An 18,598-nucleotide genomic window follows, 5' to 3' on the forward strand; every position below is an offset into this window, starting at 1 on the left:
CCGTTCCGTTCCGTTAATGGTGCAGTACAACGCACAATTCTGCACGTATTCCTCGGTTGTACGAAGACTCTTATCGCAGCACCCGTTTCGCCAAATCGCACGTTGTATACGTACAAGTATGTGCACAATTCATCAAACTCTACGGCACCGATAAATCTTTCCTCGATTTATCGATATCAAACAATAAGAAGAACGGAGGATCGCTGAGTGGCAATCGGGGACCTTTTATATTATACGGTAAAACAAGTAGAGTAAAATCGTTTGGGAGAAGTGAAGGAAGTAAAGGCCAGTCAAAGTCCGCTTTATAGCTTTGCGGATTGCACTTTACACAGTTCATCGCTATCTGCAACAATTTTGCTCCAGACACTGGTTTAACATTGTACAATATCCTATCGTTGAAAGTGACTTTTTTCATAGCTTCGAGCGACGCTCAAATCACTATTGCGGTTGTAGTTCGAACGATGCGTTTCTTACGCGAACATCTGTGACTCTCCTTGTCGATATTAATAATATAAATAGAGTGAAGTGAATCTTTGGCGCGTTGTATGCGCAGAAAATTAGCCACGCGTTTTTAAAAGTGACGATTGTTCATCGACTGGGGTGATGCAGTCCACGCCGAAAGAGTGGGAGACTCGAACGTTGCAGAGAAAATCATTTCGCCGACGCAAACGTTTCGTTACGAGATGGTAAGGCATGGGATTACGTTTCAGGGTCCAGGGGAAAAACCGTTTCAGTTCATTTTTTGATCGATAACGAGTTAGCGATACCTTTGTTGTGGCATTAGAAAGTAGATACTTTCAAAAAATACGAGAGATTCAGATTCGTAACGTTATCGTAACGAAACATCGTGGAAAAATTATCATTTTCTTATTTTTATAAAATGAATTTCAAGGTACTAAGATTTCAAAATACGATTATGTATTGTCTTATCACGGGTTAACTGAACTTCGAACAATTCGAAAAATCGCGAAACGTCGATTTTGCCTGAGCACTAATTGTTGCGATAACATTACCAACTTTAATATTATTAAATACCAGTGCTGAATGGGAAAACCAATTATCAGTCCAAGAAAAATATTATAAAAATTTCTTTCGGATATACTCTTGAATGAAAGCAACCCTTAATTTGCATTCTTCTTGAAATCAGTCCTAGTGGACTGAAATGATTCTTGCCGTGGACCCTCCGGTTACTTTAAGGTATCTGTAATTAAACCATAAAACCCTTCGTCGAAATCCTGTGTACTTTACACATTAATGATCATTTTTGACATTCTTCTTTTCTTTGTTTGTACCGAAGGATCGATGCTAGACAATTATAGAATATGTTGCAAGTGTGCGAAGATCGTTCTTCTGCATCTTACTTACACAAACGTGAAAAGCACTCGGTTAGTTACAGATCGAATTTTCTTTTACGTTGCACAACGTATGTAATGAAAAAAGAAGTACCTTCATAGAAAGAAAAACGAAAAATAACACACAACCTCGATGGTTGTGATAGTTGCGTTGTTGCGCGATAAAGCAGCGCGGGAATGAAGTAGAAATGAAAAAAATGCCCACGGGCCGGAACGGCGTGTAACGTGTGACGTGTAACGATTGCGCCATGCTTTTACCATGGTCAACCTTTTTTCCAGGTCTGATCATTCCGCGAGATTTGATGTTGAAACGTTTCAGGGGTGTATGTTGGTAATAAAAAAAAAAAAAAGAAAAAAGAAAAAGCAATAATAAAAAGGAACGGCAAGAGTAAAACGCGGGTAGACATAAAAGTGGAAAAACTGTTGAAAGATTATTTTACTACCGGGTGAAACGGTGCGGGATTCACTTTGAGGGGAAAAAACGCGCTCGTTGTTCAAATAATCGATGGGAAAATATCAAGTTTGTCAGATTTTATCTTTTCATTTTTTTTTCTTTTTTTCCTCTACTACAATTTAATTACGAGACTGAAGTTGGCGAGGTTAATGTAACGGAAACTCGGTGGCAAAAAGTTACTATTCTGCGAGTTTACAGTGAGTTTGAAGTAGTTTGCAAAATATTAAATACATTTTGCCTTGTCACGATTTACTACCTTTCAAACGTTCCTCGAATATTTCTAAGCGTAAATTCTTACAGTAACGTTACTAACTCGAGCCTCATATCGAATGACAATTTGTTACAGCAAATATTGTTGAAACATTTTCCCACATATTTTATGTAACAAGAATTCTTTCTATAAAACACATCGCGTATCTATGCATACATTATTATTATACACAACCCGGGCCTGTTTTTTTATTATATATGTATAAAACGCATCGTCGCGAGAAACACTTGTTCCCAAACTCGTTCTCGCAGAGTATATCACTTGTATGTTTACCCATATGGGTATTTATTATAATACGCGCATGGTACGCTGCTTAGCGGGTAATGCGGAAAAGAAGAGGGTGTCCTGCAAGCACCGGGCTAAATTCGTTCCTCTCTAACGAGGGTGAGTCGGACCGTGTGCTAACTCGAAAGTCAACCCGGCTCAATTCTCAGCTCTCTTTAACGCAGCCCAGCTCCACCTGTGCACATTTTTTTTTTTCAGCAATTTTATTAATTCTATTTTTGATCCCATTAAAACGTGCAATTATAAACTTAATCCCGCGTAAATGTATGCAGAGCTCGCGAGCTTTTATATACACGACCGTGACGGTGATAATTATCGTCGTAACAACGCGGTTATGCTCGTAATTGTTGTAATAAAGCCCAGATCTTGTCACATTATTTTACTTATATCGCATCAAAAATAACGTAACACTTTAATTACTCAAATTTATATCGTAATACGAGCGAAAGAAATTACTCGTAGATTTGAATTGTAAACACGCATGTACCGAAGATTATATATTTTACCATAAGTACAAGTAATTATTCTTTTTACAATTCATTTTGTTTGTTTCTTTCATTTCGGACGAAGAAAAACATTTCTCTTTTTTTACAAGTAATCGATGACACGAATACATTTTTTCAATCGCTTTAATTTCAAATTTACGATGTTGTTTCAGTCAGGACCTTTTGACGGTATGTCGAGAATTGAACCTCGAGGATTCCGTCGAGGAACTTATGAGAGAACTCGGCGCCGACGAACAGGGGCGGATTTCTTATCAGGAATTTCTCAGGCGAAGACTTGCTCTTCGGCCTGAAATCGAGGCACTTAGATCGGGGAAACACAGGACCAGTCCTCATCACACTGCTCATACGATCGAGTACTTGCCTACCAGCAGTGACAACAGCTTGGGTAAGACGGTCACGAAATTTGGCAATCATACCAACGTCGTCGATCAATCCGCATGTCTTTGTGTGTTAATATTCGGTGGTAATTTTATTGGAAGATTTTTTAGTTACATTTTAGGTATAACGAAGGAATAAATAAATAGAACGAGAGAATTAAATGATTTTTCAGATCGTACGTATTTGGTTTAACATTGGGTTGTAGAATGAAAATAGTTTACATGATACGAATAACTGAATGTCTTTTTTCAGTTTCAATTTGAAGGGTAAATAGAAACCAGCATTTCCTTCTACCTCCCTAAACAAATTTTTGTCACTTTCTTATTTATATTTCGGGTGACGAATCGTTAGAGCTGCGGATGAAATTGACCCCGAGGCATCTAAATTTACATTCTGTATCGTGCCTGTAAAGGAACGGTGTCCGGACGTCATGAAAGCTGGGAATTCGACAGTGGAGCAAGAGATTTGTCCCCGGAGCCGCATACTCTTCAAAAATTGGTCGAGGCTGCGGCCGGCGGAACCGGAAATATGTTGGAGCTTGCTAACAAGGTTGGTTCAGTTGAAAATTTTACCGCCCGTCTTCCTAATTTCCTTCTCATTCTCAACCCAATTGAAAGGTTCGTTGAAAACGATAATTATCAGCACTTACCGTAATGAATTTTTAGTATTTGTATGTAATAATAAAATCGTTAATTCCTATGTGAAAAATTCTTTCAATAATTAATATACACGTATACCTCTCGTGTATATTGGAATATTTAAACCGCGTCGAAATAGCCTTTGTAAATTGGAAGGGTTGGTAAAAAACTGATATCCCGAGAGATCGATATCCCGTTACATACAAATTTCTGCTCCTGCAGCAGCGTAGAAATCGAGGTCCTCCTCCTCAAACCCGGAAACAATCCACTATATTCGACGGGGGGAGAAACTCGGATGTCCAATTTCCTCCATAGTCTACTGTAACCTGTCGTTTATGCTATATATATTATATATATATATATATACGATCACTTGTGTTTGTCGCGTTGAAAGGAGAAAGAAAAACGAAAGATCGATAAAAGAATATCGTATCATGACTGTACGTTGTATATGTATATTAATAATAATGATGATGATGATGATGATGATGATGATGATGATGATGATCAGAAAATAATTAAATCGTGCCCGCATCCCTCTATTTTTGATTCGCATACATCGAATAGAAAAATACGGACGGACCATTTATTCTGTCGATAGATAATCACTCCGTATATATATATATATAGTATGTATATATATCCTCCATCCTCAATTCCTCGCCACCATCTTTCATAGAAAACCTATGTATGTATATACATATATATTATATATATATATTGAGGATGGAGGCTTCGAATCGATAACCGTGACTAGATTTAAACTTCTTCTTGTTATACCCCCTGGATTATACATGTATAATATAAATGTGTAATGGAACCGCAAAAGCGACGATGGTGCGTTGTGCGTATCTTTTGAGTAACTATATATTTATACCTGAAGTGAAAAGTTTAACTCTGCAAGTCTGCGATTCGCTTATGCTTCAAGTTTCAAAGTTTCTGAGATGCATTCCGATGTCGCTGTATGGGTGTGTTTCAACACGTGAGAAAAAGAAAATTTACATGCACTTTTTCGAAAGAAAAAAGCATTTTTTTATAAAATTTATCTTTTAAATTTGAACCCTCGTAATTAAATTTTCATCCGTGTATTGAATAAATTTTAATCATGGGTTGGGTTCAGTTTTTTTGGACTGATAATATCGATTTCAAATCTGCGGGAATTCTTTAATCATATTGTCATGTATACAAATTTTACAATTGAAAGGACCAGATAAATTTTTCCTCAAATTTTTATACTTTTCGTCGCTCTGACTTCACGAAACTTCAGCGTATAATTCAAAGAAAAGTCGTTTTTTTTTACAGAGGCTCGCTTCGACTGTACATACGTTTAAATTCTCACAAACTCGAGAGCTGTCTTCTTTAATACACAATTCTCGAATTTTATACGACAGTCGGATTATTTTCAAGCATAGATATTATAGTTAAATATACGTATCTATGTAATAACGCAGAGCTGTGAGTGTCGCAGATTAAAAATATTCGCTAGGCAAAATATGATCTCCGATTATTATAACGTACAATCTGTATTGCGAAACTCGCTGGAATAATATGTACGACAGGAATAATAAATATTGAAATTAAAGCGCGAGGATTAAAAACCGAAGAATTTCCGTGTAATATTTAACCGTCAAAAGCGTTTCCACGATTATTTTATACACGTATAGATCTGTATACATCGAATTTTTAACGAACATAACGCATCAGCCGGGCACAGCGATCTGCATCCATTTCATCAGTTGATTAGCAAGCTTTGATATATAAATAAAATCATCATCATCATAATACACATAAAATTTTTCGCTTTGAAGAAAAAAAAAAAAAAGAACTCGAACGATTGGAATCCTTGAGGGAAAAAGGGGTTGAAATAAATTCGCGAATGTTTGCAGCCGTAATATTCGTCTGCGTCGGCGCCATTTTACTAATTTGTAAATGAAGGCATACGAATGTAAGAATACTTACTCCTGCTGCAGCGGGTATTACGGGGATTTTTATCCACGTGCCTTACGCATTGATAGATGTGCGGTTTACGTTGTTCGTATATCATATGCTCGGTTCATTGGGCTGTAAAACGAACGCGTGTGTAACGCGGCAAATTCCGAGTGCAAATTACCTTCCTCCTTTCATCCCGCGATTCTATTCAGACTCGTTCTTCTTCTCTCCGTTTATTTATTTTTATCTCTCGTCTCATTCAAAAGCGATCCGTCCAAGTCCGGAGAGGAATATTCAAACGATTATATATCAATGGTACGAGGTTTTACCTACGTTTGGGAATTGGGAAACGTGAGGGTTACTTTGTCAAGGGTTGAGGGTTGAATTTTTTTACTGTTTTTCTTTTTTTTATATCCATATTCATTCATTCATTACAACGATACTTATTGCGAAATGTACAGTTGGATTATATCAACGTTGTTTTTTTTTTCTGTTTATAAAATCGAAATTTTCATATCTCTATAAAAATGCATTCATACGTAGGTACGTATGTATAGTATGGACACGAATTTATCATTATACAAACTGCAAAATGTATAAGGAATATTCAAATCAGCCAAACTACCGTCGTCGCGTGTCGTTCGCGAATCTTATCAAACTTTGTGAATCAAGCCGTTGAAAAGCTTTCCCATTATTATTATTATTATTATTTTGGTTGTTGTCGTTGTTGTTTATTATACTTTGCCGCCGCACCGCCGCCGTCCATCTTCTCGAAAGAATGGATAATTAGGACAGGGAGACAGAGAGACTGTCGGCTATTATGTGCACCGTTAATTGAAGTATTAGATGAGTTAATTAAAAAACCTCAAACCGCGCTACCGTTAATTGGTCAAACTCGAATATATTATCTTTCCAGAATGGTGGCAGGATTTGAGAAAAATATCCTTTGTATATATCAGTTTTCTACAATACTTTGCCAAAGGTTTATCGTGGCGTTGAAAATTTTGCGCAGAATATTTACAAGTACGTTCTGTAATCTGTTGTTTTTCCTTTTCTTTATTTATTTATTTATTTATTTTTTTTTTAAATAAAACTCCACCCAACCGTAGGTACGTACCACGTATCCTTAAAGCACGCAGCGATCGAAGCCGGTGTGATAAATAATGCGTCGAAGAGAAACTACGCGTCCATGTAAGTCACACATGAATAAAATATGCGAATTAAGTATATTATGTGCTTAAACATCGACACGTGTATTACGTACATGCATGTAAAACGTACCTATACCGTGCCTAAAATATCAAAGAATTTGGCGAGCTTGCGAATTGTAATATCATATATACGTGTGTGTGTGTATACATATATGTGTATAAATATATATGTATATGCAAACGCATACAGGCATGTACGACCACCACCTTAAGAGCAACCAACTACTTCGAGGGTCAGTTCGGCGAAACTCGGGCGGGTTCGTCGGTCCTCGGTAAAGTAGGTAGAACCTTCGTTCCTACCTCCGGCGTATGGAATCGGGAGGGTATTCCGAAAGAGAGGGTGTGAGGAGGGACGGAGGGACAGTCCTGTCACGCCAGTTCAAGCCGCGTGTTCTGGCCTCGCGACGCTCTTGCCCCGTTTGTCAAAAACGTCGCTAATCGCGGGACAAAAGGAAAAAAAGAAAAACAAAATCGAAAGAAAAGAGAAGTAATTTCGCGAGATTTTTTCTGCGCGATACTTTGCTTTTTTCTTTTTGTTCTTAAAACTGAAATACGGATATCAGATTTCATCGTCGAGCTTTTGTTTTTCTAGTCTTTTTCTCCACTTTTTCTTTTTCATGTGTCGTTTTCGGTTGAAATACGGCTCGAATTGTGAATTGAGTGATTGATGGTCATGTTGTTCAGTGATTAGTGAATATTGTCATATTACAGACATGGTTCGTTTATTTTTATGATCCATATTCGTTTCTGTGCGGCAAATTACACGCGTCAATGAAATATATTTCTTGCAAGTTTCAATTTTCATTCTCGAAAGCACAAATAAATATGCTTTCCTACGTTTTTTCACCCGTCTCGCATCGCACGAGATAATAGCTTGCATTATACTGGTTTCTGGTGTCTGGTTTCCCTTGAATATTGTATATTCGTTACGAAACATCTTGTTATAACAATAATAACAAAAAAAAAAAAACAAACAGCAGTACGTATAACGGTGTCCGAAATTTAAAACACCGTTCGAATAATTCTTTGCTTTATTAATATATCATGATACGAAGTGCCTTCTACGTACAAGGTGCAGGTTAAATTATGTATCTACACCCACGATATTATCTCTCCATGCATGAACTCCTCCGCCGAGTACATCGTTTTACTCTGTATATTATTGAACGCCACGTTTCGATCATTCGTTATACCTGTTTTTGATTAATCGACGGGACACGTATGCCAAACCAAAGAGCGCCGGTTTTGCCTGGAGGAAATGGATAAAAAATTACACATGTGTACTTATATATAGGATTATACCATTTTAAATCACATTGTTTATAATAAATTTCGATTCTTTTATATCACAAGGCTTACCGAATCGGGATTGTAAAAAGTAAGGTCGTTCAAATTTCCAATTATACGGACGCATCTAATCAGCTTCACAAAAAATCTGTACAAATATGTTTCCTCTAGAATTTAATACCTCGTTAATTTATTTCTTTTTTTTTTTTTTATCTCTTGCCAGACGAACGATGAGATAATTATACGAATCTACGGACAGCTCTGCACGTGACGAACTCAATCGACTTGTCAAATAAGAGGAACCGTTTTTTTTTTCCTTTTCTCTCTCTTGTTCGCAACGAATCGCAGGCGTTGCGGCTACGCCCCGGAAACGACTGTATTTACGTACATGCAATTCGAAATTTTCGCCGTCGTCCCAGCTTCGCTGCTGAAACCCCCGGTGAACAGCACCGATCGAGTGGACGAAACGACGAAACGACGCGACGCGTGGCGCCCGCCAGTCCGTCTGGCCAAAGTTTCGCCACTACTACTTCCGCCACTTCTCCACCTCCTCCACCTTCTATTACGTGTTACCCCAAAAACGTCGCCGGCGTCGCGACCCCGGGAGAAATTCGCCATAACACCATCGCTTTTTGAATTGAGAATTAAATTATTGTGTAGATACATCGAGGTGTTTGTGATGTTATAATCTCTTCGCGATCATTGATCTTTCGAGACGATACGTGATGAAAGTGTAGATGTAACATAGATCCGTTTACGTGTGTATGCACTGTGTATATTTCGTCTCTATTCCTCACGTAAAGCCGATCGTGCAGAGTTGACCTATTCTTGCGTGGATCTTGCCTCGACGCTCCTAAGATAACAAATTTCGCGCACAAACAGAACCCGCGGCGTCAATCAGGCGTCGTGGATTATTAATTCGACCCTCATCCGCTTATAGCTATAGGTATATGTTCGGAGCCAATTTCATCCGGTCAATAAAACGGCGAGGATAAAACTACGGAGATATACCGAAAGAAGAAGAAGAAGCGAAAATTTCTTGTCAAACTTGTATTGTATCTCAATATTCTTCGAAATAACACTGTTGCGTTAGAAATTTTTTGCACAACTTTACTCTAACCAGATTTAAAAAAATACTTATTCAATTACACGAAGATGAATATCAAATTTGCGTTATGTGTCATGTTTGTAAAACAGTTGTAGAAGTATATGTCTACGCATTCGTACAAACAACGATCGAAGAAGTCGAGGACGTTATACCTGCACGTGATACATTATTGAATAGGCTGCGGCACTTCGGGGTGTTTGATCCTTATCTTATTTCCCGAGGGCCAAGACGCGTAGGCGAGGCTGTTCCTCCGCTTCGGTTAGGTAAATATCTTGCGACGATAACGAGGGAAATGCGAAAATATTCGCCTATGAGCGTCGTTGTTTGCCGGGAATGCGGAAGAATACGTACGTTGTATACCCGTGTGCATGTAATCTGCAGCGAACCGCGTCAAGTGAACCGAGACGTCGAAGACACGCGATATCTTGGATATATAATGCATATCCGTGCAAAGGATTCGCGAGATAAGAAATTAGAAAACAAGTCTGGCACCTTGGGTAATTTTTTTTTTTTTTTTTTCGTAATTTCTTATTACGAATATATATATATATAGAAACGTGACAAATATCGAATTTTCAATGATGTGACGTAGGTATTTAATATCGTGTATTTTGAAGAGCCGGGCGTTGAAGGATATAGAAAAATTTTTATTTAAAAAGGCAATGATAAGGAGAGTAAAAATGATGTGCCGATGACATGTCCTGTTAATTCAAATGTAAATACGGTTTCATTCAATAATACGAATTGATGTTCCGATCGCTTTTCATTTCATTTTCTTTTTTTTCTTTCTTGTTGTCTCACAAATCTGAAAAACACGTTTCTTTCCCCAAATATTTGATCAGACCATGTATCGGTAAACTTAACGAATATCTTTTCCGTTGCGCCGAATCGTCGGAGTAAATAAAAATGTATAATAAATCGAAAATACACAGAATGGTTAAAAATTCTGAACGAAGATTCGTATCTCTGTGTTTTGAAAATTCGACATTGTTATTCGTATTATTAATCCTCTCTCTCTCTCTCTCTCTCTTTGTGCGAATTTCTATTTTCTCCATCTATCTTAGAAAGTAGGAAAAAATAAAATAAATTCATGTAAATATCGTCTCGTTGGCCGAGTTGGATGAGAACTAAAAAAAATTAAGAACCTGGAAAGCACTGACGCGTGGGTCGTGGTTCGTCGTTATCGACTAGCCACGCAGCTCTTGAATATATATACTGACCTTTTACACCCACGTTCAGTGTTCCTGGTTTGCTGTGAACCAGGTCTCCGATATCCGTGGCTCTGAGCTTTGATATCTTTTTCGACGTTTGTTCGGTGCGGATTTTCGTCGTTCCTTCGAGTCGGAATAGAAAGTAAAAAGAAAAAGAGATCAACTTGTCGAAATTTATCTTTGACATGCAAAACAGGTACATATCTAATCTATTACTCCGGCTCTTCTCCGTGTTGCGGTTTGTAATAATATAATGTAAATAAACGCCTGTATTTTATTAAAGTAATGATAAAATCGCTGATATATACTTGAGAAATTTTTTATCTCTTCGGGTAATAAATTTCTTTCGCTACCTATATTATGCCTGTAATAAATATATAATATCTGCGTGCATATGGGCGCGGCAGAGACTTGAAATGTCGATGTCTCGCTTGAATTATTAAATGACTTATTACAAGATGTATCCGCATAATGTAATCACACCTCGAAAATATTCACAAGGCAAACTGAAGACCATTGCAATATGACTGTAAAAGAAATTCGATACACGTGTGCAGTTCTGACTCATTGAAGAATAAACGTGATTGAAAATATAAAAGATTATCATTCTAATCGGTGTTGAAAAAAATTGATTGATATATCCTAGACCGAGTTTATTTTGAAAGAGATTAAAGTCAGAGTAAGGTTACTTTAACGATGCGTGCTTAGAAAAATCGTTAATTCGTAAACTTAGGATTGTCTGAAGTTCAGCTATTAAATCGTAACGAGGAAAAAAATTTTAATATTTCGATAAGCCAACACCTTGAAAGTCCTTCTAAAATTGTACAACGATTCACGGTTAACGTTGCCAACTCTAGCCTAGTTATTTTTAATCGATTAACCGATGTTCTAATTGTTCGTTCGATCGTACACCGTTGATTTACACAAAATGAAACAATAATTATATACACCGCTCCGAATAATCCAACACGCGTTCATACAGGCAAAAAGCTCCGGGCTTACGCACTCAATTAAAGTTCTAACAGACGACGAGCTGCGGCGATCGTTAAAAGCCATAAGTGAAATCAACTCGATGCGGCATACTCCGTCGGTTAATTACATATTGTGGCACCTTTCCCTCCTAGCTGCACAAACCTTCGCCATATGGCAGCTTGTCAATGATTCATGCGTGCTCCAACGCATATTTTACACTTTTTAAGAATGGTAATAATCATACGGATATATTTAACATCGGCGTGATTAACTGGACGCAGACTGATCACGTATCATTTATTTATTTTTGATCCATGTGTTTTTTTTTTTTTTTTTGCTTCAAACTTTGCATAGTGGCTCGAAAATTACTTTACTGACATTCCCGTTATGACTGTCTTTTTTCAGCTAAATGAATAATTCTTATTCATTACTGTTTGTCATTTTATACTCACTGCTTTTTTTTTTCTTTTTTTTTTGCGAATTCCTTTATTTAGAAACTTGCAGTGTTTCTCCGGTCTGAAATCAGGTACGACTGTCTTGTAATCGGATGCGAATTAACGAGTCACCGATGTCGACGTGAGCGCAATCGATGAATGCGAAAAACGCCATTTAGAAATCGATAATTATGATACCTAATAGCAAACTGCGTACGTGTATATATCAGGTTTTCCACCCCAAACGGACCTACGTTCGAACCTCACTATGGATGAGTATATTTATTTTCAAATATGGTGCAAAGTGTACAAAAAAAAAAAAAAACATCTTTCACCGGGTTCTAGATTTTTATTACCACGGGTTTGATTTTCACCACACTCGAAAACTCAGAAACTCAATTTTTGAATGAACGGCCCGAATCTATTGGCTTTAAATTTTTGTCATAAATTCTTTGTTAAAAAACGAATCCTATTTTTCTTCCAAGATGGAAGTGAGAAAGCTTTTGGTTTATAAGAACCTACGGGAAAATATCGAAATAAATACGAATTTTATATTCTTTAAATATACATTCAATGCGATTTTTCAAACTTTTCAATAAAGCTTTCGCACAGTAAAGCTCATCGTATGATCAATTAACGCAGCTGCACCGTTATTTGAAAACTATTTCCGAATCGAGCCCGATATTAATTTGTACAGCTTGGTAAACGGTCCTCGTCTTTAATTGCGTCTGCAGTCTCTCAATTGCTCACGGTGCGAGTTTCCCCATATTGCTTGAAGGCACCGGTACAAGGTGTAGGTGTAAGGCATAGCCTTACGGTGCACCATCTCGACCTCGTGGAAATCAATTAACATACCGCCTCCAGTCGACATTGCACCGTGTAAAAGTTGCGTTTTAATGACACTCTCCTTTCGATCTAACTTCATATAGCACGTATACACATGTACACATATACGCGGTGTATTAACGCCGAGGCTGTACGACCTCTCGGATTTTCAATTTACACACGCCGCTTGACGATGCACATTAATTAACGAACCCTTTACTGATCTAAATCTCTCGCATTGCTTTGGCCACGACGTTTATGCAGGCGGTACGTATACGTGTATAAATATATAGGTATTTGTGTAAGGTACGACAGTGAAGGTGGTCGTTGTCCTTACGCAAACCCCACACGCGGTCATTAGTCAGGATCAAACTCGTTCGCAAACCAAAAAACTACGCGATGCGATTTTGATTACGGAAATTCCGGAAGCTCTGATAATTGATTATTATCATCGAGTTATTGGAATGTGAATTTTTTAGATCTTCATTCAATTGCGGGTTTGAAACGATCGGATAGCAAAATTGTACGAGGTCGTACGGATACCGGAAATAGAAGACCATTTTCTTTTTTTTTTTGCAATTTCAGTGCATATTGTAAAAAAAATACAAAACAAAACAGAATCAGTTATAGAAGTCTGAAACGAGTATCGAAATCGAGCAACCGTTACGGAGATTTGATCTCACAGATTTTTCAATCAACGCGTTGTTTGTGACGAATAATTGTACATATGTATACGTATACGTATAAACAAAAAATTGATGAAATTTTACCGCTGGACAGGGAATCTGATTTTCGTAAACTAAAATTCATTCACCTGCATGTATATGTACCCTGCATATTCATATTTGTTTATTAAACAGGTGTGTTATAACGTACGAGGTGTATATCTGTATATCGTCTTGTTAATATTGCATTCCCTATACATCTGCATGCATATTTATGCACGATGCGTGTGTACAGCATCAGGTACGTACTATACGTACGTGCTTTAACCGCTAATGGATTAGCCCGCGTCTATCCTCAGTCAACCCGATTTGCATTATGCTAAATCGGCCAACCCCCTCGCAAATATCGAGTGCATAGTGTGGACAAAATTTCCCCACAATTCTTGCATGCCCAATTTGATTCGGCTGATTGACGGTCTTATTTACGTTCTATTTTTCATATTTATTATTGTACATGTACCACGCTAATTATTCGTGCAAAAGATGGAAATTTTTTACGCGACGTCAGTATTTAGTCTAGAAGAATAAAAAAAAAAAACAAAAAAACAGAAATCAACAAAACAAAACGCGAAACAGACGTTTCTACGCGCCATGATCCCTAATTAAGAAACTTATTAGATCCCGGTTAACGATCATCCATTTCATCTATCCAACGAATTAAAAGAGTCATTCGCACGCCCGTAACTCACTATTAATTAACTTGTTTAATTAACACCTGGATGCTCGGCTCTGTACGGTTTGCAGTTACGCGTCTGTTCAGTTTTTAACTGGCAAACACGTTCACGCGTCGACGTTACCGTTCGTTCGCCCATTCAATACATGCAAGCTGCTCTGCACGTGTTGCGGAACAGCTTACAGCACACTTTGCTTTGATCAAAGTGTTATCATGAAAAACTATCTCGCTGGTCGTAAAAAACAAAAAAATTACATATATTTTTTATTGTTTTTTGTTTTTACAGTCTGCAGTGTAATTAGTCGCAGCTCCAGGAATTAATTTTGAACTCTCGTTTTCTCTCTCAATGGAATGCAGTTTTCGAGAGTGGTACATAATTTCGAAACTTTAATATAAACGTTATTCGGGGAAAATTGCCACACCAACTCATCATTCCTTCGGATGAATTGCCGGGTGGTTTCGTCGGCGTCAATTAAATCCGCACCATGGAACTTTCTATCGTACTATAACCGAGGGCCTGTTTGATGCAATTAACGGTCCTCCGTGTTGGCTGCGACGTCGACAACCATACCCATTGACAATCAAATAACACGTTGCATTCAAAAGGGCCGCAGGTTATGGCGTGTATACGGATGCTCGTTACACTTTCACGCGTGTTATTATTATATGTCCTGCACGCCTTTCGACGAAAAGGGTCGTCGTTGGTCATGTCATTTGTCGTTTGGTTCGCATATTTTCCCATTCCGTTTCGCGAATCAAGCTCGACAATTCGTGCGTAAATGCGAAGCATATTTTCCGCCAGACGCCAGAAACCAGTTATATAAAGTCTGCACATTATTTTTACGATCTCGTCTGGATTTTTACGTCACTGTCGGACGTGCTGTCGTCGTATTTCAGAGAATGGGTTATTAACTAATTTAAATCCACTGTAAGAATAAGAACACTCGATTAAACACGCGCTGGTGAAGTGTGAAGAGCAATTTCTTGTCTCGATTCATCAGTGGGTGAGACTGGAGTGAGTGGTTTTTGTCCAACGGCGGTACTGCGACTGCACGGAAGAATTTTGTGAAAAAAGGTGAAATTTAATGTAAATTCAAAGCATCGAACGATCCTCGTTCTTCAATCGAAGCACATCGAACATGATTCTTCGATAAAACTCTTGACACGTTCATGGTTGTAGCTGATAATTTGCAGTGGTTGTAACCCCGCAAACTGTCGCCAATAACAGTAAATTGAAATCGTCAACGCAGTGAGAATGAAGAACATCGTACGTGTCAGTTACTTTAAACCCACAACCGACTGTAATGGTTCGATCAAGAAGCGCGAATGAGCGATCGTTGCAGTGATTAAAACCACGACCATCGTTGGATCGGTGACAAAGAACGGCGACCATGCGGTAAAGTGTAAAGTGTTCGAGGTGAACGGAATTAGCGATACTTGTGCTGGATAAATAGACCGAAGAAGAAGAACCGGAAGCTAGGCGTCGCCGTGGCGGGGTTCACGGTGACCGCCAATAATGGCTCCGCGGAGTCCCGCTTTTATCTGGAGCGTCTCCAACAGCAACAGCAGCATCACCAGCACCAGGTCGATCTCAGGCATCATTTGCCTCCGCACGTCAGGGACACCAACGGCAAGGATTTGGTCGAGGTTCCACCTCGGAGGGATGACCTCGTTTACGTACACTGCGCCACCACCGAGGATGAGGTCGAGGACGACGAGGAGGAACCACCCACCGCCATCCGAAGGTCCAGGTCCTGGCTCTGCTGTCCTGGCGATCGGAGAGGCGAAAGGACCATTCCGATCCAGGTCGAAGCCGACAACAGAGATCAACAGAACGTGAGTTGGTCTTGAGGACGGTATTTGTTTTCAGCAAAAGGTCCGAAATTGTCCTGCTATTAACAGCGGGTCATTTATCGGATTATTTTTTTCTAACGAAGGACTCTGTTTTATCGTTGAGATAATGGCTGGTGCAATGAAGGGTGAAGTGGAGATAGTTATGGCGACTTTAACGTCATTGTAACAGCTCTTTTTAGGAAATCCTTGCGGGTAATTCGATCGTATGGGTTTATATTCTTGGATGGTGTAAGGCAAGACAAGATCATCGTGGGAAGGTAAGAAATACCTGGGAAAACTTTTTTCTGTCGAAAATCTTGACGCCTCGTGACTTTTTATAAGACTTGCGACGTGACGCGGTATCAACGATTCGTTTTTCAATAATCCATAAACTTCGCTTCTCTCGCTCAAACAGCTCGAATCTTACCGGGTTTTTTCTATTTCTTTCATTCGGTTCGTAAATTCCGTCATTGCATCAATATGTTCGCGTGCCAGATGTCGAAGTAACAATCCAAGAGGAAAGGAAAAGTTGGAGGTCGGAGGTCGAAAGTAGACTTCTGTCGTAAAGAAAAAGAAAACTCGCGCATGTCCCTCGAAAACTGTTTTTCTCGTCTCTCGTGTCCCCGAAGTGTTCTATTTTACCTTGCACACATCGCACAACCGCTGACTCGGGTTGTGTCGCGTCCTGAATCTTTAAACCAGCCGAGTGAATTCCTGTGTACACGTACACGAATCGATTGGCGCACCATCCTCCCTGTACAGTCGAAGATATATTGTAAACGATATAGACGATCTTCGAGGCAGACTCCAGAGACACGGCCGTGGCCAATCATTTCCCAGAAATTAAACTTTAAAGCCATTCAAGTTGGGGGTCGATGCAATACTTGGTCCTGGAACGAGGACGAGGAATCTGTCGCAAAAACCAGGGAATCCCATTATCGGGTTCTCCTCGTCCTGATGCCACCACCGCTGCTGCAGCTCGTATAGTTATCGGGCTTTTTTCACTCCATTTCTTCTCCAACCTCTCGCTTTCTCTCTCTCTCTCTCTCTCTCTCTCTCTCTCTCTCTCTCTCTCTCTCTCTCTCTCTCTCTCTCTCTCTCTCTCTCTCTCTCTCTCTCTCTCTCTTTCCTGGTTCCCCTTCGTTATCGACTCTAGACGATAGCTGCGAGAGCCGCGAAATTCCGGCAGGCACCAACTAGCTCGACGATCGATGAAGAAGTTCGTAATTTGCAGGATTAAAGGATCCAATGTCTTGTTCCGGTCTGCTGCGAACACCCGCAGAGCTGCAGTCATACGTATAGTATGAACGCCCATTTCTCGACTGCGCAAGATCCACCTTTCGTCCATAACACGGCAGGCACCAGCCATCGGAGTCTCCGGTAGGACACAAAAAAGCTCGAACCATAGGGTCGCTCCATATCCCATCAATCACTGCACTTTCTTACAAACTTCCCCATGTTACCTATATATAGGGTGCTTAATAACCCGGATACACTTTCGCCCGGAATATGGTTATCCCTCTTGGGATCTTGTGTCAATCTTGAAATTTCATTTTTATCCACACTGCAGGCGAGGAACGAATCGATACGTTACGCGTCAATCATTAGTTGCGTGTACTTCGGTAAATTGAAGCAATTTCAAGTCACTTGAAGTCAGTATTAGGGATGTTTTGCCGCCTTCTTTTGGAAAGTTTTACGAGTTTTTAAATCACTTATAGCTGACGTTTTTTGAATAACTGCGCCATATTGAAACTCCACAACAAGACAGGCTGTGGAATTGAAACTTGAAAGCTTGGTTGAGTACAAACATGGTTACTGTTGGTACGTATTAGCGTAGAACGTCAGTATTCTTGACTTGTCCTGAAAACATCGTCAGGGTCTCTCGAAGCCATTAGAATCGGTTATAAAATCATTTAACCTCGCGTGAAGTTGATCGAGCCGTAATTACGAAAACTTTAGTAATAGCATCTTCGAGTCCAATGAAATCCCGCCTCGTACAGTGTTCGATAAGTATAAGTATCCCCTATTGTTGAGATTGAGGCTAAGCTTCTTATTTTCGAAAGCGATCGATGATTCCCCGGGATTTCCGGCTCGAAGCGACGTCGTTCTTCTTCCGCTTCTAAGAAAGGCTTGTTAACCAGTGATTTATAGATATACCAGGATGACAGTTCCTGCCGAGGGGCGGCAAACCGGCTGGCTCCACACTGTCCGTAGCCTAGCTTGTACTCTCATTAGCTTTCGCTCGGCTTTTCTCACGTATTTTGCACTTTTCGCTTCTTCTTTTCATTCTTCTTCTTCTTCTTCTTCTTCTTATTCTTATTCTTCTTCACCCCTAGTCGCGTTGGCTGCTGATGGCCTCCTTAGTGGGTCTAATTGCCCGCACTGCACGGTTAGACCCCAACTCCCGTCCGCACGGGGTTTTACATCAGTATCTTTCCGCCCCTCTGCTCGTGCGAAAAACGACCGTTGGATGCTTAACCGCTGCAGCTTAGCGCCTCGCAAACAC

General features: G+C 39.4%; 1 protein-coding gene across 2 annotated transcripts in view; it reads left to right on the top strand.

Moving 5' to 3' along the window:
• Window positions 1-18,598, top strand: part of LOC124307841 (colorectal mutant cancer protein) — a 44,058-nt gene that overhangs the window by 14,880 nt on the left and 10,580 nt on the right. For both annotated transcript variants that reach the window (XM_046769984.1, XM_046769985.1), the window contains exons 2-3: window positions 3,021-3,253; window positions 3,659-3,795. In XM_046769984.1, coding sequence (XP_046625940.1) covers window positions 3,021-3,253; window positions 3,659-3,795 — 370 coding nt within the window. The remainder of the gene's footprint in view (window positions 1-3,020; window positions 3,254-3,658; window positions 3,796-18,598) is intronic.

This window comes from Neodiprion virginianus, chromosome 6 (assembly GCF_021901495.1).
Source record: "Neodiprion virginianus isolate iyNeoVirg1 chromosome 6, iyNeoVirg1.1, whole genome shotgun sequence".
In the NCBI taxonomy this organism is placed as follows: Eukaryota; Metazoa; Arthropoda; class Insecta; order Hymenoptera; family Diprionidae; genus Neodiprion; species Neodiprion virginianus.